The 20,243-nt window shown below is 29.5% G+C and overlaps 2 protein-coding genes across 2 annotated transcripts; one reads left to right on the forward strand and one right to left on the reverse strand.

Annotated features, from left to right (window-relative positions):
- The first annotated feature begins 7,885 nt into the window (after positions 1-7,885).
- On the forward strand, positions 7,886-9,134 carry LOC111612600. The gene is made up of 4 exons (XM_023353829.1): positions 7,886-8,027; positions 8,094-8,323; positions 8,424-8,674; positions 8,927-9,134. Exons 1-4 carry the CDS (start codon positions 7,886-7,888, stop codon positions 9,132-9,134), a joined length of 831 nt encoding a protein of 276 aa, XP_023209597.1.
- Positions 9,135-12,242: 3,108 nt separating this feature from the next.
- On the reverse strand, positions 12,243-18,839 carry LOC111612594 (clavesin-1-like). Its single transcript, XM_023353826.1, has 5 exons — positions 18,654-18,839; positions 16,709-16,942; positions 16,412-16,605; positions 12,936-13,046; positions 12,243-12,749 (listed from the first exon to the last, which is right to left on the reverse strand). Exons 1-5 carry the CDS (start codon positions 18,742-18,744, stop codon positions 12,576-12,578), a joined length of 804 nt encoding a protein of 267 aa, XP_023209594.1. The 5' UTR covers positions 18,745-18,839; the 3' UTR covers positions 12,243-12,575.
- Positions 18,840-20,243: the final 1,404 nt, after the last annotated feature.

A 20,243-nucleotide genomic window follows, 5' to 3' on the forward strand; every position in this document is an offset into this window, starting at 1 on the left:
TTGAATATTCTGGTTATAGCTGTATTTATTCGTTTGTGAATTTTTTGTCTCTTTAATCCTTTTGGTAGACTATCTCACAGCAAAGGTTAATAAATTCTTTTATTAGTTTTCACATATGCATTTCGAACCGGTATAACATTTCCGGTTCCTCTTCAGTGTTCTACAATTATAAAAATTAAATTGATATAATTTAAAAAACTAACAAAGTAATTTGCCAAGTAACATAACATAAACACATCACAAATACCTCTAAGGGTTTTACACATTTCCTTTTTCATACAGTTGGATCGAAATGCATATGTGAAAACTAATAAAAGAATTTATTAACCTTTGCTGTGAGATAGTCTACCAAAAAGGATTAAAGAGACAAAAAATTCACAAACGAATAAATACAGCTATAACCAGAATATTCAAAACTTATATGATCTATTCATGTAAAAAATTCGTTTTAATGTTATATTATCTCATACAATTATTGTGTTTTAATTTTATTCGATATGAAAACATTGGATATGACTCGGTAGTGTCAGATTCAGGTCTCCTGACGTGGTGTCGAAGAGACACCGACCCTACGGTCACAGAGTTTTACATTCTTTTTATGAGAACTACTTAAAGGTATTTTTATGCTTCCCGATATATACAGATTCCTTATCAATAAAGGCGCTCTTACACTATATATATTTTTAAAAGTTTTTCGTAAAATTTCCTAAAAAACGATATGAGGCAGTTTCAAAATACACATGTTTTTTTTTCTTTTCAAAAGAAATAACTTTTATAGTATATTATTAATTATAATAAATTAAATAGTATGTGGCGACATCTATTATGGAATTTTGTTATAAAAATTTTCTATATATTTAATTTATATAAAATTGCAAAAGTTGAAAAATTAAGGGTAGTGATGACTTTTATTAAGTGTTATAACTATTAGGAACGAATAAAATCTTCATTATGTTCCATCTTTATCAAGAAAATGACAGTATGACAACTTTCTAGCTTTCTACCCGCATGTTAACCAACAAAACTTAATACAGTAGAGCGTCGTTTATCCGAATCAATTGGGGAATGGGGTTGTTCGGATAACTTATTTTTCGGATAGCCGATTATATAGGAAAAAATATATTAACCCAACCCGTGTTGAAATTTTTCTCCGTTGCGTGTCGCTTCGCGTTGAATTTTCGTCGATATTAAGCCTAACGTATACTTTTTAAAATAATAATCGTGGTTATTGTATCGTTAAAAATTATTTCTTTATTTCTTACAAATAAAATAAATATATTGAAAAATATAAAAACCAAAAAATATATACAGTACTTTAGAAGATGATTTAGTATCAAAAACGTTCCATTCAGCACTACACACAGTCCTCAAAAAAACACCACACAAACGTGCCAGTGCTGCCAACTAAAAAACACACACCAACAAAAAAATATTGGAGTAGCCCAAGTTATAGCCAAAAGTTGCAGCTCCACAGCACTAGCGAAAATTGAAATTTGCCTACTGGAATGCTTTCGGATAAACGACGCTCTACTGTAGCCTCAATTCCTCTTATAGCTTGTGCATAAACAAAAGTTACAATGCCAATTTTTGTTTGTAAATAATTACGTTTGCTGAGAATTTAAACAAAATATGTCTCACCAAAACATAATTTTGTTTTTGTTTTTATTTTTTTCAATTTTATGTTCAGGAAGTCTCGAAACACGGAGATTTTCAAAAATCTCTGAAAATTCAAATTTTACTCCATTCCAATACTTTCCTTTGTTATGTATACAAAACAACAGCAAAAGTAAAAACCATGCTAAATCTTATACGAATTGAGTTGTGCATATTTATGATGTTTTATGTTACTTAAAAATCAATGATGTTTAATGGTTCTGCGAAGTTTCAACCCCGTAAAAAAATAACACTTTCGGACTTATAAAAAGCTCCTATCGATAAACATTATATTTATATTATTAATATACGATTTATTTAAGATTTTCGATGTAAAAATATAATTGATACATTATTTTAGATGATGATGACAACTCTTACGTGGTGAAGGTAGCATTGGTAAGAAAAATATCTTTGTAAAATTATTGACATTTATTATTTATTTTTTTACTAATAAAAAATTTTTTTACTAGAACTCCGACTTTAAAAATTCCTCATACGACCAAATTCTTCGAAAACATAAACTTTTCCATATTATTCGAAAGAAATTAAAATTCAGGTGAGTAGAAATATTGAGGTAATTGTTTATTAAATCATTTTTTAAACGCTTTTCTGTTTCTATCAATTTTAAATGTTTCCTTTTCAATTCACTTTCAACTCTATTCGTCTCACTTCTAATTTTTTCTTCTCACTTCACAAGTTGATATCAAATAAATCAATATTTTCAATTGATGAAATCAGGACGTCATTTTTACTCAAGATATTTTATAATATGGATTAGTAAACGTTTTAGTGTATTAATATGAGAATTATTTACTGCTGCATACATTTAGTATATAGATACATATATTATTGCTTTTATTCTGAATTCCTCTTCGAATTACAGTAAATTTATGCTAATTTGATGTTATAATTATGCGTTGCAACTTTTTCAAAAAATGTTCAAAGAAACTCTCATTTTCTGATATTATTGCAAATTCTAAATTATAGTGTGTGATTTGTGTCAAAGATGAACACAGATCATTGCAACAATCTAATGGAAATAGTTTGACATAAACCAGCTGCAGATGATAATTTGCATCGTAAGTATAGCAACAACGTAAAACAAACTCGGACTCGGTTTCGATATTGTTTTTGTGTATAAAATCACATTGGAAAATTACAGTATTTTCTATAGAGGCTACTTCAAAACATATCAATTAGACAGCTCAAAGTGTTGCAAGATGCTCATAAAACGAAATTAGTTTATTCATAAAATACCCTGCCCAATCTATATAGGTTTCTAGTCTATATAAAATTTTAGTATGTTGTCACTCTTGACTGAATAACCAAAAAGTTTCAATGGGCACGAAATTTGAAAATGAATAGAATTTTTACTGCAGTATATAAAATACAGTAGTTAACTCTATTTATATATTTATATCAAAGGCGTATCTAGAGGAAGGGAAATAAATCAGTAATTTAAATATAAATGGTAAATTTGAGAAAGGTTTGGACATAGAGATGGTGCGTGTGGGAAATTTAAATGTAAGTAGTGTATATAATATACATTCAGAAATCGATTAATTAAATTTTTCAAAGTAATTTACTATACAAAATAATTGTAATGTGTTCGGTTTTAATTCATATATCTCTTCTATGGGACATGAAAATCACCATGTGTTAATTGTTATACTTTTAAATGTTTAAACATTTAAACATTTAAAAGTATAACAATTAACAAACGGTGACTTTTATATCCCATAGAAGAGATATATGAATTAAAACCGAACATATTAAGTAGATCGTCGTTTATCCAAATCAATTGGGGACTGGGGTTGTTCGAATAACTTGTTTTTCGGATAACCGATTATGTACGAAAAAATATATTAACCTATCCCGTGTCGAAATTTTTTCCGTTGCGTGTCGCTTCGCGTTAAAGTTTCGTCGATGTTAAGCCTAACGTAAACTTTTTAAAATAATAATCGTGGCTACTGTATCGTTAAAAATGATTTATTTATGTTTCACAAACGAAATAAATACATTGAAAAATATAAAAACAAATAAAAATTTTACTTTATGCCAACTGAAATTCTTTCGGATAACCGACTTTCTGATAAAAGACGCTCTACTGTTATTTAAAACTACATAATTATAGACTTGCCAACCACATAGTCACACAAGCAAATATTTACACTCAAAAATTCTTTTAATAAATGAAAGATTTTTTTTGTATCACTAAGTTTCAAAATAACAAAAAAATTATTTCAGGTAATTATCCAAATGATAAAAACTAATTAATTCAAACGGCAATAGCAAAACAACTTGTTATTATAAAGAAGAGCACTGATTTAGATTTTCTATTGATTTGTCAAGAACCTACAATAAATTTAGCAAATCTCCTCAAGAGTAAAACTTTTAATGATCGTTGAAAATTATTTTAAAACTGCATCAAACAGCTGTATAGGTCGAGGATGCCTGTTTGGGAAGACAGAAGGATTTATGATCGCCACACAGTATCAGATCATAAATACATTTTAATACTTATGATTTGATCCTGTGTGGACCTGATTTAGTACAGAATAAATATACTCAAAGATATAACACTGAAAAATGACATGCAGAAAATGTCACAAAGTGCCAGAAACTATACAACACATCACTTCCGATTGCAAGCTCTTGGCAAAGACAGATTATTTACATAGACAAAATCAAGTAGCAAATATAATACTCCAAGAGTTTGCAAACAAACACTAATTATTAGACATCCACAAACCATACTACAAATACATTCCACAGACAGTATTGAAAAACAACACGCACAAATATATTACGACAGAGCCATAGTCACAGATAAAACAATTTATCACAGCAGACCAGACATAACACACTAATTGACAAACAATAATATCATATACATTATAGACATATTACATTTCAAACTTCCAAACACTCACAACATACAAAACACATGCACTGAAAAACCAGCAAGTACACATAACTCGTTCAGGAAATAAGGCATCTGTGGAAGATGGTTGGAGTGCTTATTGTTCCTGTCGATCTCTTTTCTACAGGTATCATATCACACACACTACACAAGTGCCTCAGAGCGTTACAATTGAATAGAAACACATACGTTAGACTACAGAAGGCCACTATATTGAACACATGTCACATTATTAGGAAATTCCTGATTACAGGACACACATTGACACAATTATTTCATTTTTGTTTAGTTTGGTTGCTATGCTTAGACTCTGGCACGGCATAGTTTACAGTTTCCGGTGTCAACTGAGTATAATCCACTGAACTCAAAATAATAATTCTTATAAGCGCAGAACCCAAACGGTTAGGAAGGAATTTTTGAAAATTTCCCTCGCAGATGTGTGGGAGAAGGTTAAATATTACCATGGAAAACTCTGCTTCAACTGTACTATTTTAAGTGTTGTTTTTTCGTTTTGACTGTGTTGTAATAGGGTATGCTATAAGGATGCACATTTAGAAGAGATTTTTGGAAATCCCACCTTGGGGAAGAGAGAAAAGGTTAATGAATTCAATTAAAAGTTAGTAAATAAAAAATCGCATAACTCAATATTACGACGTCCGAGTTGTAAAATTATAAAGTGTTGTTTGTATAGAGTTATCATAAAACACTTTATAATAAAGTGCTTCATGAAACAGAGTGGACTGCGTATTAATTAAAAGGCGAGGAGTAAAATATTGTGAGTTATTGCAACTAATAAAAACATATATGAGAAAATAAGTTTTTATATATAAGATTGTCAGAAACAAATAAAGTAAATTCTAATATATATGAAAACTTTCTGTTAAAAATTTGCATAATGTATATTTATTTATATCTACAATGGCAGAAAACAAAAGTATTCAATAAGGTAACTGAAAATAATTTTTTTTTAATTGACTACAATATCTATATATTACAATATTGTACTTTTACAGATATAAAATAGTTGAACCAATGCTTAATTGGCCTGCAAGGTCATATATAAATGGAACATATATTGGAATTCTTGGACAATTGGCTAACAAGGTAAGGAATGATGGTATATTGTTTAATTGTTATTCGTTGTCTTGACAGATCCTTTATTTATAAGCACAAATTCTGCTGTAGAGAACAAATCACACACAACTTCCGATTCACGACCATTTTTTATAACACTATTCTGTACCAGTTAGTATCAAATAGTTTCAGGAATACGTGGTACAGTGAAGTTTTCAATGTAATTTATGAATTTTTAAGTTGTATTATAAAAGGTTCATTTTATTTAATTTTTATTTATAGCATTAATATTTATTTTTTAATTTCACAAACATACCCATCATTTCGTTAAAAGAAATTAAATTTTATCATAGATTATGTTGATTTTATTTTATGTATTTTTATTAAATTAACCTTTATAAAAACATATATTAACTTTCACTTCTATAAAGGTAAGCAAATTCTTTTTTAATTAAAAAAAATGTTCTATCAGACTGTTATGTTAACTTAATGTTAATATGAATTTTATTTATCAGCTAATTAACACAAGTTGATTCATCCAGAAGTTACATATAGCCTATTTTGAAAAATAGTTAAAGATCTGTAATAAAAAAGTGAAAAGGGGCAGAATATCCGAAATGCATTACCTGATGTAATAACGTTGGAATAATAATTAGTTGTAATATTTTAAAATGTGTTTTGCTTTCTGCAGACAAATTTATGCTAAAACTGTAGTGTGTAATACATTGGGCGATTTTCATGAAAGACATATTGCTGGGAGAAAGGCAAATTTCTGTTTCTGGAGGAGTATGAAAGTAGTTGTCAAGGAGACATTGATTTATTTAATATTTGAGGGACAAAAAGTACCTTTTTGCTGGCTGTAACCAATGACTGCGGGAATATTTATCACTTAAGTACAGTACAGTTCTTGTTTACAACACAAACATCCACAATAAATCAGCAAATAATTGTTTAACTTTTCCGGCAAACCTAGTGGCTGCATCTGGCATCATATTTATTAAAAATAAATTTTTTGTATTTTTAATTATGATAAAAAAGCAAAAAAAATCGGTTTTATACAAAATTGTCTAACTCTACTCGAGATATAACACGACCCCTTTTATTCTACCATATTTTTTTTAACCGTTTAATAACAAAATTTAATAGCATCAGTTTACTGATAGAGCAAAATTTCAGAAATTTTTGACAAGAAGCACATCAGGTATTATGACAAATAGAAGAACAACTTCATAACATATGCACAACTATCATTTGTACATACAAAAAATACCCCGAATTTTATTGAATTACATGATCCTTAACGTTTCAAGAATTCCAATAAGTCCAAAATTATAAAACTTTTGGGGGTGTCGTTTTTTCGACCGATCGCCATACTATCCTTGTGTTATAAAAAATGTAACTGGGAAAGTAAAATGGGAAATAGTCGCTCGTTGACAAAACAAAACGTTTAATTTCATTAATTAAATCAGCGCTGTCCAACTTATCATAGCCCGCGGGCCATATTTTCTTCACCAATCATTTCGGGGGCCAAGAAGGTTGGTGATGGCTAATTGGTCGGCCGGGAACACGCCACATGACATTTGCATAGTGCTACGGTCTGTAAGCACTAATTGGTCAGCGAGTCCGATGTTGACGCTATAAAAAGGCGACAGTTCGACACACCGGATATACGTCACTCTCGTCTAAGTTCGACTTGGGAATTTTGTTCAATAATAAATGTGAATTCTTCTTCCTGGAAAAAATAAGACCTAGCGCATTTTTCAAAACAAAAATTAATATAAGACACTGTCTTATTTTCGGGTAAACACGGTAGTAAAATAATTTTAATATTAATAATAATAATTTAGTAACATATATTTATTCACATTAAAATGTACTCGCGGGCCCTAAAAATTATTTGGCGGGCCGTCAGTTGGACAGCGCTGAATTAAATCGTTGTAACCAATTTAAGGAATAACAACAGTGTTACAAAATATAACGACAAAATACTCGAAAATATATGCTTTCCCACCATATAAATTATTTATCATCGAAGTAATAATCTATATGTATAAAATTACTTGTCCTGACTGACTGACTGAGTCACTGATTTATCATCGCCCAGAGCAAATTGCTGAACATAAAGAGGTGAAGTTTGGTACACAGTTAGGGTACGTCATGGAAATGCACACTAAGAAGGGATTTTTTCGAAATTACCCCGCGGGGGGAGAGGGAGCGCATTAAGGCTTAACNATGGCAACAGCAATTACCATTATTCTGATTACATTAATTCTTCCTGCAATAATAAATTACCAATTAAACGAAAACGGAAATGGACGTCGCTGGACCATAAAAACAAGTTTTTGGTTTTTATTTTCTTGTTTTACTAATAAAGGTATAAACACTATATGACTCTTTTACTCACTAATTTCAACAACCATATTAACTTTTTATTTTTCAGGGTCTGACATAAGCTACGTAAATCGACTATTTGCGAGAATTGCTGTTGGAACTTGTATAGTAACAATTCTAATATTAACATTCAGTTATAGTGGAACATTAACTTCTCACTTAACTGCTCATACTTTAGAGCCTGTGCCTAAAACATTTGTTGAATTACTTGATTATGTAAAGAAAGGAAAGATTGCTTGTGGTACGCATGATTCATCTTATGTCAATAAAATAATAATGGTAATATTTTCTTTATATTTTATTACTTGTCAATATCATCTCTTGCATTAAATGTAAAATAAAACTTGTTATAAAAAATTTTACTATCATGATTTTATAGAAATCTGATAAAGGATTTCTTAAAGATATAAGAGATCATATCGTATCAAACAACAATTTTTATGGTATGACAAACATGATGCCACGTGCAAAAAAAGGTAGAATTGGACTTATTTCTTATGATATGGCTATAAAAATATGGACAAGTAATGATGAAGAAAAATGGTTTATATCTGACGACGCACTCAAATCTTTGCCTTATGCATTTCCTATGAGAAAGGGATTTCCATTAAAAAACAAATTTGATTCTATGTAAGTGAGAATTTGAATTTTTATACAAACTTTCTAATCTATGTTTTCTATGAAACTTTATATTAAAGAATGAAATGGTGGTGTATGAGTGTCATATTTCTCTAATTCAAAAAACCGGGTGTATACCATTGATATAAATCTACTTGCTTTTACGTGATTCATATGCTCAATTCTATACTTTAATTTTTATTATTTTCTTATAATATTAACTTTTTAAGTCATTAACAAGACTTACTTTCATTTTTATTTTAGTATTTCTAGATTTATCGAAACCGGTGTAACAAGTAAAACTGTTGAAGACATACGGTACAAAAACCAGAAAACGGTAAGAAAATTTGAAGCATTGGATTTAACAAACTTTTTGGGAGCCTTCTCTCTTCTTCTAGCTGGATATTCGTTAGCAATTATCTGCTTTATTTTAGAATTGTTTATAGGAAAGCAGTTTAGAAACTGTTATTGATCGCGATAACATTTAAGTAGAAAGAGATGAAGTTGTTTTGAATAGAACGCTTCTGTATCTCTCTACAGTGATACCTCGATACTCGAATTACTTTGAACTCGAACTATTCGATCTTCGAACACACGTTCGAGAGAAAATCGCTCTGCTTTCGATCAAAAATCACTTGCTGTTTAAAAAAATTATAAGTTAAAACTAAATATATCTTTTTTACTTTAATCTTTCTATCCATAAAGATTTTAATGATAAAATGAGTATCTAATTTAAAAATAAAATTAAACCCTAGCGATATCTGTTTGACGATGACAGACATCGCTGAGTGTAATTTTATTTTTTTAGTTTCTTACGCGTGGTAAATATGTAGACTAAGTGATTACAAAATGAAAGCAAAAGGAACATTTATTGCACGAAAAACTATAAATGAAAGGAGGTTGTATACTCTATTGAGCTACCTCTACCGTAAATGCACGATGTGATACGGGCAGTCATGGAGGCATTCACGTGCGGTATGGTGTCCTGCGACATCTCGGTTCACATTTCTGGCAAACAGTCATCTAGTTTGGCCAAACTCCTAGACTGTTTAACTTGGCGTCCCAGATGATCCCAGACATGTTCGATCGGTGACAAATTAAGGGACTTGGCAGGCCAGAAAGTGTGGCAATGGGGCAGAGGCAGTTGTGTGACACCCATGCTGTTTATGGTCGAGTATTGTCCTGAAAATTGCTCTTGGAAGTTATGTCACGAGAAGCAACAGATGGCTGCAGGATGTCAGTAACATACCGCTGGGCTGTTGTTCTCCCTTAAATCACTACTATAGGTGACCAAATGTTGTATATGTTGGCATCAGAGATCATCACACTAGTTCTGGGGACAGTGTGCCACTTCAAAACATAGGAAAGATTACGGCGTTCACCACGGTGTTTCCATACACGAACAATGTCATCCTCAGTGCTCAATCTGAATGTAGATTCTTCGACGTAGACAATCCAATTTCATTCCTTTGTGGTCCAATTTTGAGGAGAGCGACACCAGTCTAAACGGAAGAGACAGTGATGATGGTCTGACGAAACAGAATGGAAGAGATGATGGTCTGCCTATGGCGTCCTGCTCATAGGCTACGTGTGTGCAAGCGTTTCTCTCTTTTCCACTGGTTCCAAAACCTCATTATTGTCAGAACAGTCTAGGTGGCAGACGAGATGATCATCCAACTTTTCACAAACGAATGGACCTTTTCCTCTGAAATTCGAATAGTTCTTTTTATGGACAGAGATTTCGATATAAAGGTATCTCTAGTGATACAGCGTTTTTCTGAAACAGATAAACTACAAACAGGATGTCTTTGCACGCTTTTAACAGACCAAGGGTAGACGCAATTTGACACCCTCTGCAGGCATCACACCATGAGTCATTACTATAACTGTAATCATTTTAATTTCTGCTTGAGACTTAACCACTATTCGAAATTTCGAATCGATACGACAATCTGCTGCGATAATTTTTATGGCACAATATCAACTTTTTTAATGATCTATGACAAAAATGATACAAAAATTACCAAACACTTCATTAAATCAGTTTATTAAATTTACATAAATATTGTCTTAGAAAAAATAAAAATCAAACTTCATTTCAAAGGTTTCAGTACGAATTTTTTGTAAAACACAAAACTATTAAGTTGTTGTTATAGTTAAGTAATAACATAAAAATTAGTTAAATACATAATAAAACATATACAAAACTTATACACAAATCCTTATAAATGTATAAAACTTATTATTGTCAATGAAATACTGTACGTAACATTATACTTATATTTTTAGTTAAAATTATTCATATTATAATTTTATACCGTAATATTGAATGTTGACATTTTTATAACTATTGTTAATAAATTAATTACCAACTACTATATGATTTTACGAGGTAAATTGAGTTTTACAATATCAGACTATGTATCTATAACGAGATCCATCAATTATACAAATAAATATGTTGCATTATGAATTAATTTTATTAGTTTTCTCTCTATTCTATATCCAATAAAATCAATAAAAACAATTTATATTAATTTATAATAATTTATAAATTTTAATATACAATAGAGCGTCGATTATCCGAATCAATTGGAGACTGGAGTTGTTCGGGAAAAACGATATTTCGGATAACCGATTATGTACGAAAAATATATTTACGTATCCCATGTTGAAATTTTTCTCCGTTACGTGTCGCTTCGCGTTGGATTTTCGTCGAACTTAAGCCTAACGTAAACTTTTTAAGATAATAATTGCGACCATTCTATCTTTAAAAATTATTTCTTTATTTTGTACAAACAAAATACATATATTAAAAAATATAAAAACAATAAAAAATTGTAGTTCAGAAGTTAATTTAGTATCAAAAACGTGAAATATTTGAGTAGCTTAAGACATAGCCAAAGATTGCAGCGCCACAGCACTAGCGAAAATTTAAATTTGCCGACTGGAATTATTTCGGATAATCGACGCTCTACTGTAGTTTATAATATTGTCCTATCATAACTGAAATACTTCATATATAAATTAGAATAAATGCTGATGGTTCTAGAAATATTATAAAAATACAATAAATAAAATTTTTCCAAATATATTTCGCATTAATTCTATAAAAGTGTAAAAATTGTCTTAATTAGTAATGAATAACGATGATCTCACTGGCCTTATTGTTATAATTACAGATGCATCATACACCTTTCAGAATTTTATTTATCAACGTATGATGTCCCATACAACCAGGTTACATATATACACTTTGACAACATGGTATTATAATTAAAAACATTTAAAATGAACTTGTAAATGCTAATACAATACACATATAAACATGCATCTATATTACTATGTAACTATTCACGTACAATATTATAACAATATTTATAAGAAAACATACATAGAATGTAATGTTAAATTATTACACCATAACCACACTTAAAAGTTATTCTATACCTCATATAAACTGCTCAGTGATATTCACATCTTGACAGTCCTTTCGTTTTGGTATATTCTACATTTGGTATGTATTTTCATTTATTAGATTCTTTTGTATGTTTTTTATTATAATATGATGTTGTACAAATATAAATATGTAACTTGGCTGTACATAGTTGTTGAATAAGCCGAAATGCTTTCCGGGAAATCATGCATTAATCGGGAAGATGTGTGATGAATCTGTTATCGTAACAATAAGGCCAGCGGGCTAATAGATATTTATTACTAATTAATAGAGAATAACTGATTATAAGCTTATATTGAATGAGTAAAGAACGCCTTAATTTATTAAAATGTTATAAAAATAAATTTTATCATAATTACATCTGTAAGAGATGATTTTATCCAGTTGATATGTAATGAAAAAGGTTCTTTTCTAGTCATAACTTTCCTAGACACTTTCTTGCAAAACTGAATATTTTCATTCATTATTCCAGTATTTCTCATTCTCTACAAAGAATTCTTCGTTATTTCTTATTAGCTGATTAGATTCAGACCAATCGAATGAGGTTAATTTTCCTCCGAATTCCGCTGGGAGATACTTCGGATCAATTACTTTGTAAAGCTCTTCCAAATTAGATCCATGGAAATGTATCTAAAAAATCTTGGTTTAGATATTCTTATTTCTTCATAATTTTAAATACAAATTAAGAATAAATATTATAATCAAAGATTTTTCATTATTATATTGAAAGTGGGATTATATAAAATCATGGTTAAATTTCAAAAGAAACAGTATCTTACAATATAATCCTGAACAGAAATTCAAAACAATACTTACTCTCTGTTTTATTTTTCTTGGTGCAAATGGAAATATCAGTGCTATAATAGTGAAGAGGTAGCTATTGACATTAGTAAAATGCAGGCTATGATATGATACAGGCATGGATTTCTATTAAAAGAAACATACGTAATTTACAAGTTACTTTCAATAAATTATGTATTTTAGTTAACTTTTCTCTTACATACTATTCTATTGTTGTTTAATTTAATGTACTGTATATTAGTGTACTTTAGATCAGTGTTTCTCAACCTTTAAGGAATCGTCGCCCCCTTCAACGTAGTAATGCCCCCTTCAATAAAACCATTACATAGTATCGCCCCCTTCACTTCAAAATTCCGATGCCGTGGGCCAGGGATAACGCCAAATTCGTACTGCATTGAATAGACTAGTGAGTAATATAATGTTATTTGTTTAATTATTGTACGATATAACGAATAAAATATTTAATTAATTTTAATATAATGTTTTACTATATCGCCCAGAAAATTGTTTTTCGCCTCCCAAAATATAAATTGTTACAAATCGCCCCCTCAAAATGGAAAAATGCCCACATGGGGCGATATCGCCCCGTTGAGAAACACTGCTTTAGATGTTACACCTATACAAAAATTCTATTAGAAAATATTACAATTTCAATATATTACAATTTATAAAGACACTCTGTCTAAAAGTATATGTAAATTACACCTGGATAAGTTACACCTGGATTTTGCTTATGTACTGTACTTACTTACTACCGTTAGTACATAAGCAAAAATACATATTAGAAAACTTTACTGAGAAATTAAACTTCTCTCACATACTTAATTTCAGTTACCCAAACGTATCTACCTACGTAAAGAAAAATAAATTAATTAAATTGATAAGTTTTAACATGGATATTCAGAAAACCTATTTTATAATCTAATGAACAATCATTTATTATGACATTGTCACAATACCGGGCTGATATGCATTGTCACAATACAATGCTCTCCATCTCAAATTAGTAGTGGCATATCCCTGTACATCATGTTTTTCTTTAACCTTACAATCGTGTCGGTCATCTATGTAACTCCTTCCAGGAAACATTTTTCAATTGAAATAACATGACTTTCAGTTTGTATCTGAAGTTCGTATATAGTTAATTGGGGTCTCTTGCCCTTATAGTTTCTATGTCTTGTTTCGTATGTATTCTGTTTAATTTCGTTTTCAAGATTAAGGAATGTCGGACACAGCACGTAAAGACAGAGGAAAGACAGTGGGAATTAATAATATACGATTATTTTTTCAAATGGAAGCCCAATGAAAAACAATATACATCAATGAAATCATTATAACTGGCAATAACTGATGCTTGGCACGAAATTACAGGTGAAAAGGAAAAAGATCTTTTTAAAACAATAACAGATAGATATATTAAAAAGCTTTTTGTCTGTATTATTTAATTACAAAAAATACTTACAAGTTAGTTACACTTGACTACTGAATATGCTTATTACACACCAAGCCTAAACCACTAATTAATGCATTTTGGAATAAGTTAAATAGGCTGAGTGTGTAGTAAGCCTGTTCACTAGCCATGTGTAACTAAGTAGTTTTTGTAATACTAGATAGCGTTCATGAAGTAATAAATTAATAAAGTGGGAAAATTGCTTATTTTAAATAAGTAAAGTCAGTTATGAATTAAATTTTTAATGGCTCTAACCAGATTTGGGTCAAGTATATTCTATGCAACATTGTCAAAATTTATCTATATTTTTATTTTATTACTGTATTTTGATAAAATTTTATTGTATGCTATTCGAATAAACAAATATTCAATTCCCTTCTACTGTTTCCTAATCTCAGGTTTATCTCTTTACTAATGTCATTATATCACAGTGGCCCTATCATTTTAAAATGGTCAAACTTGTATCCGTAACTTGTCACAGCCAATATCACGAAGAAGTCGAGATATTCTAGGCAAAAATTTGCCATATAAAATCTATGGATCGAGTTCTAGTTTGGACGTAGGGTTAAAAAGAAGTTAATAATAGGCTTATTTACCTAAAAATGTTTAAATAAAGTTTACTAAATACGAACATTAATCTCTAGAAACAGAAAACAGTTGACATTCTTAAAGGCAAAATAAACGACAGCGACACCTAATTGATAGGAAAGATAAAAAAAAAGAAGAAATTGCGTTATCAGTTCTCATTAAAATGAACCTGAGGAAAGGCACAACACAAATTGAAAAGTTTAATATTCTAAAATCCGTAGAAAAATTACATACATTCTTACTTGAAAAATAAGAAATAACGGAGTTTTCAATTACAGATACAGTAATGAAATTTTGTACGGAGAATTTCCCAAGTTCTCGAACCGTGCTAGTTTAAAACTGTGTTGTAAAATGCAGTGTTGTATGAGAGGTACCAGTGTTAAGTTAAAGTTGTTTGTTCACATCTTTCTCGCTTTGCTGACGAGTTGCGATTCACACCAAGGACTCATCATTATCATTTTAGCGGTGGTTGATGCAATGTGTTTTTTAAAACGAATTTCAGAGCAACTTTAATTATAAAATAAAAAAAGTACAGACTACAATATGAATACAGGAGGGTACCAAAGTAGATATACAGCCGTTATTATGGGGGAAAACATAGAGGGGGAAAAAGAGGTTTTATGGACAAATTAAATGACAAATAATGAAAACGAACTAATAAAAAATAATGAAAATAATAATAATGAACACCAAACAAGATATTTGTATCTATCAAATTCTCAACTTGATACTTACATTTGCAACCCACTTGTATAAGATTCGGTGTAGTGTACAATATTTTGAAAAATGGTTGTTTTTGATTACAGTTGACCCCCCCTATAACACTGTTGATTTTTCCGTTTGATATGAATTCTATGTTGTATGAGTCACATATATTTTACAAATAAATGAGCCGTTCACAGCCCAGCACGCATATTTGTAAAATCTAAATGACTCGTACAACATAGAATTCATATGAAATGGAAAAATTAACAATGTTATAGGGGGTCGACTGTATTCGGATTAGAGAGACTCTGGATGAAAATCTTTTGTATTTTATAATAAAATGACAAGTTATATTACTTTAAATCGTTTGAACAAACAAACCAGTTGGGTTGTTTAAATCTAAACTTTTTGTTTCATAATTTTATTCCAAAAGCTTTAAGTCATTCAAAGAGAAGTAAAATAATTTAAGTTTTATGGCAGAAGAATTTAAGTTGTTTTAATTAAATAATGCCTAGAAATTATTGAATATAAATAAACAGAATCTTTATAAAAACAATACAAACTAAAGGAAAAAAAACACAATATTAAAATAATTGCATATTATATGAATTACATTCTAAGAAATCGTTTCTTTAAAAATTCTTCTAGCTTAAAAATCGTTTATATGAACTTCTACATCAAATTTCAAGCAATAATATTTATTTCGTAAATAGCTTAAACGTGTAAGAAATTGTTATAATGTACTCACATAAAAACATGTTATAAGAAGTTTCACTACTCTCGGAGTAAAGCAGATTACATGCTTCCATGATAACGTTTTAATATCCACAATTATGTGTACCCCATTCACTTGTAGGCGATGATCATTTAAATTGAAATCGATATGCATCAATATGCCTCTTCCTAAATCTATCGCAGATATTTTTGATGGATCCCAGTGGCCTGTACATAAAAAAAAACACTTTTAATATGACTTATAAAAATTATTAAATTAACATTATTTTATCAAAGTAACTTATATTCGGTAGTTCAGTGTTATACATACTTGCTCTACCGAATCCTAATCCCATACCACCTTCAACGTACAAATGAGCCATGACGTTCGATTGTAAAACATGTTCTATTGCCGACGGTCGAAGATTTTTTAATTCATTTACGCTTCTTCTAACTGAATAATAATTCTTGAGTAATTTCAAAGCATTATTTTTATCGTATTTCCTCGACCTCAGAAAACTTAACAGAAACATATCGTCTGTTCTCGAGTTCAATTTTTTTTCCTCTGTGAATACCAAAACTATTATGTAAAAATATAAACTAGAAGTAATAATGAATATTGTAGCAACGATAAGTCAAATAAATTAAGCTTTAAATCGAGTATAAAACTAATAAATCAAAAATTATTTGGTATGAATTTCTTCAATGTATTTATGGCAATTAATTATAAAATTAAAAGAACTACCAGTACATATAAAAAGCGTCAAATTCCTCCCAATAAATGCATAAGACTATTTAAAAACTGGAAATGTTTGCAAAAATCATATAGTACGAAAAAGTTCATATTTAACGAAGAGAACCCAAAAGAACCCAAACTCTTCACCTCAAATTATTACTATAGTTTTTTGCCTCTCTACAACATGCGTTTTCTTTCACAAGTCGTGCTCTGACGGAAAATGTTTTGAATTGAAATATCGTAACTTTCAGATTGCATCTGAAGTTGGTATATAGCTACTCCGGGTCTGCTTTTCCGGGTGTTTCTAAATTTCGTGTTACCTTTCATCTACTTAATGCTGTTCTATTGATTAAGGAGAAACGGACACGCAGACAGACAGACGGACGACGGTAGGAATTTATAGGTTCACAATATTTTTATCAAATTGCAGCCCAATTAGTCAATCTGGCGTAGCTGTGAGGACATTCGAATGTACAAAACTATACAAGTGTGATGCTTTATACTATATACTATATAACATAATTTGTGTAAGAAATTATTTCAATACTGTTATACCCTTCTCTGTGGGAACGATTTAAATAAATTATCTCTTCTATTCATATAATAATTCATTACATAATTTTATCTACCTATGAAAAAAGTTATTAAATTATAATTTGTTTTTTCGAACATCTCAAAGTGCAAAATATAGTAGTTTTATATATATATTGATACAATAATAAACTATAGATAAAAATCTTATCAATATTTAGCAACAGATAATATATTATTTTTATATAATAAAAGAAAATTGATACATTTGTAGTCAACTTTGGATAACAATCATGAAATTTATTTTCGAATTATTAAATAAGTATTTAATAATTCATCACTAAATTCAGTAGTAAATAAGTCATTTAATTAAAAAAATACATCTAAAACGATTGGAAAACTTCCTTTGCTAAGTTATGGCAACGTAACACTTGGACGATCTCTCTAGGAGGGTGCACTCCGGGACGTCTTTTAAGGGAAACTGACCCCTATTTAGGGGTTACAGATGTGGGGAAAACCCCAAAAACTCCAAGTAGCCTGCTCGTCCTGGCCAGGAGGAAACCCACGACCGAACTCCCAGTGTTTAGGGTACGAAGACCTCTTGGCCACTGGCGAACCCATTGGGAAAGTCTTTTCATGCATCAGAATAAGTCGGCAAGCAAACAATTTTAATCACGTTTTTACGTTTTTAATGCTTTTTATACTGATTAAAGTAATAATATTAAAGGTTTTAACTACCAACGTTTGTATTTAATTGTATTTTAACGTTAAAATACAATTAAATACAAACGTTAAATACAAATTATTAAATAAAGTAAGATTCTCCTGAACATTTTTGAAAGAATAATTACGATGATATAATAGTTTTATAGTAATATTATTCTATATACAGGCATGCTGCAGTTTCGAATACAATAAATAGTTTTACATAAAATAGTATATGTTATCGAAATTTTAGCTTACGAATATCAGCAAACATAAAGTAAAACAATATATATTAAATACGTACTTAGCACCATCTCCCGGAATTCATCCAGTTCCTTTTTGTTCCATGCATATTGTTCAGCTCTGTTTATATCCTCACTCTGAACGATATTCATTGCCGCACAATTAAGTGGACCTTTTTCTTTGTTAACAATTGAATTTCCAGTTTCTATCTTGGCAACGATAAACAATTTTAAAAGTTAAACTTACTTACAAATCACTATTTATACAAACTTATTTATGTGATTCTGTCAATATTGATAAGCTTATCTCTCTGTGTTTGTTATATCTACATTTAAATTGATAATTATGGTAAATATGGGTCAAAGTTTTTTAATGTTGGAAAATTTTAAAATTTTGTAGTATATTTTACAATTTAATTTTAAGTTTAACAAGATAACAAATACAATTTAATTATAAATAACAAGTAAATTTTTATATTCTGAATTCAATTGTTATTTACAAAAATATATGCATATTAATTAAACTGTTTAAGGTTAATGACTTCAAGCTACAGAAAAGATAAAATTTGTTTATATTGTCAAAAGCTATTACATCTAACTACACGTGTAATGAATTATCTCTCTATAAGAGGTTAGTTCCGTAAATCTTCTGATTATACATAACATTTACACTAATATAAATATATAAAAACTTATGTCGTCAATGGGGAAATTTATCTTAGTAAAATATCGACTAAAAATATTTTAATTATTTGATTATATCAAATCTGATAAATATTATTTAAATTATAAAATATACAGAGAAATAACACCTTGCTCCCAGCAAGTAAATTAAGTATATTGAATAATTTCTTACACGTTCAGCTTAATATACATCCTCTTCATGTTTTTTTGCCATTGTTATAGAATGTCCTCATTATAACTGTAGATTATGTAAACACGATGTTAATTATATTAAAAGTGCTTGTAGTTAAAAAGTATAAATATTATAGCAAGGGGGTGTTTCTGTGTTTATGCAATACCTTTATTTTTGGCGCAGAAAACTAAAAGTATTACCATTTGCACTTGTATAAATGTTCAGGTTTGACTCGTATTATTTGTTTGATACTTTATACTTGAAATATGCATTAATCTGCATTTTAATTTTGCATATCATTTAGGATATGATTTTCTTCAACGTCATCATTTCTGTCTGATATTAGTATCAGCCAGTGTTTTTGTATTTGTAGAAAAATTTCGGTTATAAATATAACTCAATTTTATTTATTTCATTTCAATAATGCGTTATCATAAACTACTTGGTAAAGTCATTAGATAATTAGAATTTTATAATAATTTTTATAAGAATTCTTAAACAAATTCTGCTTTATTTTTCGATCTGCTTCACGAAACACTTGATTCATTAGTCCACAAGCTTCTGGATTTTTTCAAAAAAGGCCTTTTGATGTGACCCTTAACCATTGTTTTTTTCAAAGATTTATACAAATTAAAATCTGATAGCACCAAGTCTTAACTGAATAGAGAATGTTCCATCATTTTAAATTTCAGATCACTTAGTGTATCCAATGTACGTGCTGGTGATCAATAGATTTACACCCTACTGCTACATAATTTCCTACATTCCATGTTAACATGTAAAATATGGAGAGCCA

Source organism: Centruroides sculpturatus, unplaced genomic scaffold, assembly GCF_000671375.1.
Source record: "Centruroides sculpturatus isolate CEXI.00-Female unplaced genomic scaffold, Cexi_2.0 scaffold1415, whole genome shotgun sequence".
NCBI classification, from domain to species: domain Eukaryota; kingdom Metazoa; phylum Arthropoda; class Arachnida; order Scorpiones; family Buthidae; genus Centruroides; species Centruroides sculpturatus.